Source organism: Puma concolor, chromosome D1, assembly GCF_028749965.1.
Source record: "Puma concolor isolate L17-30 chromosome D1, mPumCon1.1.hap2, whole genome shotgun sequence".
NCBI lineage: Eukaryota > Metazoa > Chordata > Mammalia > Carnivora > Felidae > Puma > Puma concolor.
Window position 1 is genome coordinate 14956217 of NC_141676.1, and position 2362 is coordinate 14958578.

At 38.6% G+C, this 2362-nt stretch overlaps 1 protein-coding gene across 1 annotated transcript; it reads left to right on the forward strand.

The window, feature by feature from the left end:
* The first annotated feature begins 1206 nt into the window (after positions 1–1206).
* On the forward strand, positions 1207–2139 carry LOC112865249 (olfactory receptor 4C11). Its single transcript, XM_025928287.1, has one exon. It carries the CDS (start codon positions 1207–1209, stop codon positions 2137–2139), a length of 933 nt encoding a protein of 310 aa, XP_025784072.1.
* Positions 2140–2362: the final 223 nt, after the last annotated feature.

Below are 2362 nucleotides of genomic sequence, written 5' to 3' on the forward strand. Positions count from 1 at the left end.
CCAAGAATTCTTTTGAAAAGTTTCAACTATGATTTGAAGCTTCCTTAGCTAATTTTCCAAATCCCTGGTGCTTAAGATAACATGACATTTGAAAAAATATCTTGATTTATGCCAAATGTTCTCTATTTATCCTTAATTTCAGTCTCAATCTCTCCTGTGTTTCAAGAAAATTGGGCAGCCTGAGTGGCTAAGTCGGTTAAGTGTCTGACTCTTGATCTCGACTCAGGTCATGATTTCACACTTCGTGAGTTTGAGCTCTGCGTCCTGCTCTGCACTGACAGCACAGAGCCTGCTTGGGATTCTGTCTCTCCCTTTCTCTTTGCCCGCCCCCCCCACCTCAAAATAAGTCTTAAAAAAACTTTAAAAAATAATAATTAAAAAAAGAATATATGCTAAAAGACCCATAAAAATTCTGAATGAAGGGACAACATAATATAGTATAATTATTGTATAACTGTAAAAGCACAAAGTTTAACGATAGATACCAAATTTAGAACTGTAAGCAACTAGAAATTATTGAGAGGTAAAGTAACAGGAAATAAATTTAGTCAAGGTAACAAATTAAAATAAGTTTCACAATTGAGTGGACCAATTGAATGATCACTGCTAAGACTGTCCCTCTCTCTCTCTCTCTCTCTCTCTCTCTCTCTCTCCTCTCTCTCTCTCTCTCTCTCTCTCTGTGTGTGTGTGTGTGTGTGTGTGTGTGTGTTTAGGTTTTTGTTAAGGAAAACACTCTCAGTGTTTCTACATCATTCCTTCAATGTTCAGAATGTTTACTAGAAGAGACTTTATAACTGAACTACCAGGTTCAAGTAATAGGAAAGTACAGCATGTAAATCACGCATGAGTTGTCTCCATTTTGCAACATTCTATTCTCATAGGTCCTTGTTGTAAAGTAAAGAAAGACATTCAGCTCAAAAAGATACCCTCTCATAACAAATCCCCTAAATTAATGTTTATTATGCCTGAAGAATCAGGTACTCTTTCATTATCGACATATTTCATCGTTTCCATAAGCAGTCAGGTGAATAGATTGTGAATATTGTGATTTCCACTTTATTCAAAAGAAAACGAGGGATTACCCATTGGTAAGTGAACCTTCCATGATCAAGCATATAGATTTGACCTCCAAATGGAGAATTCATTTCATACTTTTTTCTTTGCAGATCATTTCTAAACTGCGCTTTCTCCAGTTTGCCTGAAATTATGCAGCAAAATAACAGCGTAACTGAGTTTATACTATTAGGATTGACCCAAGATCCTATGAGACAGAAAGTGGTATTTGTAATCTTCTTCATTTTTTATGTGGGAACCGTGGCAGGGAATTTGCTTATTATTGTGACCATCAAGTCCAGCCGGACACTTGAGAGCCCCATGTACTTTTTCCTATTTTATTTGTCCCTTGCTGATTCCTGTTTTTCAACTTCCACAGCCCCCAGACTAATTGTGGATGCACTCTCTGCAAAAAAAATCATCTCTTACAATGAATGTATGACTCAAGTCTTTTCACTACATTTATTTGGCTGCATGGAGATCTTTGTCCTCATCCTCATGGCCGTTGATCGCTACGTGGCCATCTGTAAGCCCTTACGTTACCCAACCATCATGAGCCGGCAGGTCTGCACCATCCTGATTGTTCTTGCATGGATAGGGTCTTTTATACATTCTATAGCCCAGATTATCCTGGCCTTGAGATTGCCTTTCTGTGGACCCAATTTGATTGATCATTACTGCTGTGATTTGCAGCCCTTGCTGAAACTTGCTTGCATGGACACTTACGTGATCAACACGCTGTTGGTGTCTAACAGCGGGGCCATTTGCTCAAGCAGTTTTGTGATACTGATGATCTCATACATTGTCATCTTGCATTCGCTGAGAAACCACAGTGCAGAAGGGAGGAAAAAAGCTCTCTCTACTTGCACTTCCCACATCATTGTAGTAGTCTTATTCTTTGGTCCATGTATATTTATTTATACACGCCCCCCAACCACTTTCCCCATGGATAAGTTGGTGGCCGTATTTTATACTATTGGGACACCATTTCTCAACCCACTCATCTACACACTGAGAAATGTAGAAGTGAAAAATGCCATGAGAAAGCTATGGCATCTCAAAATTACCTCAGAAAACAAAAAATGAATTGAGGGTTTTGGTTGATTATTTAATATGTACAGATAGCAAAGCTGATAGTGTATGTTCCGACTTCCCCAGTGCTCTCTAATATAATCCATCTGATTTCCTTACTTTTTTCAGTGCTTCTGCCCACAAGCTAGTAGCTTCCTTCATATTGCCATCCTGGTTCTTTCTTTTCCTGAGAGCTCAATTCTAACATTGCCAATTGTGAAATATTCCCCACATCTCA

Bases quoted from the DNA above. Each gene is read 5' to 3' on its own strand.
- LOC112865249 (XM_025928287.1), top strand. From the start codon at position 1,207: ATGCAGCAAAATAACAGCGTAACTGAGTTTATACTATTAGGATTGACC.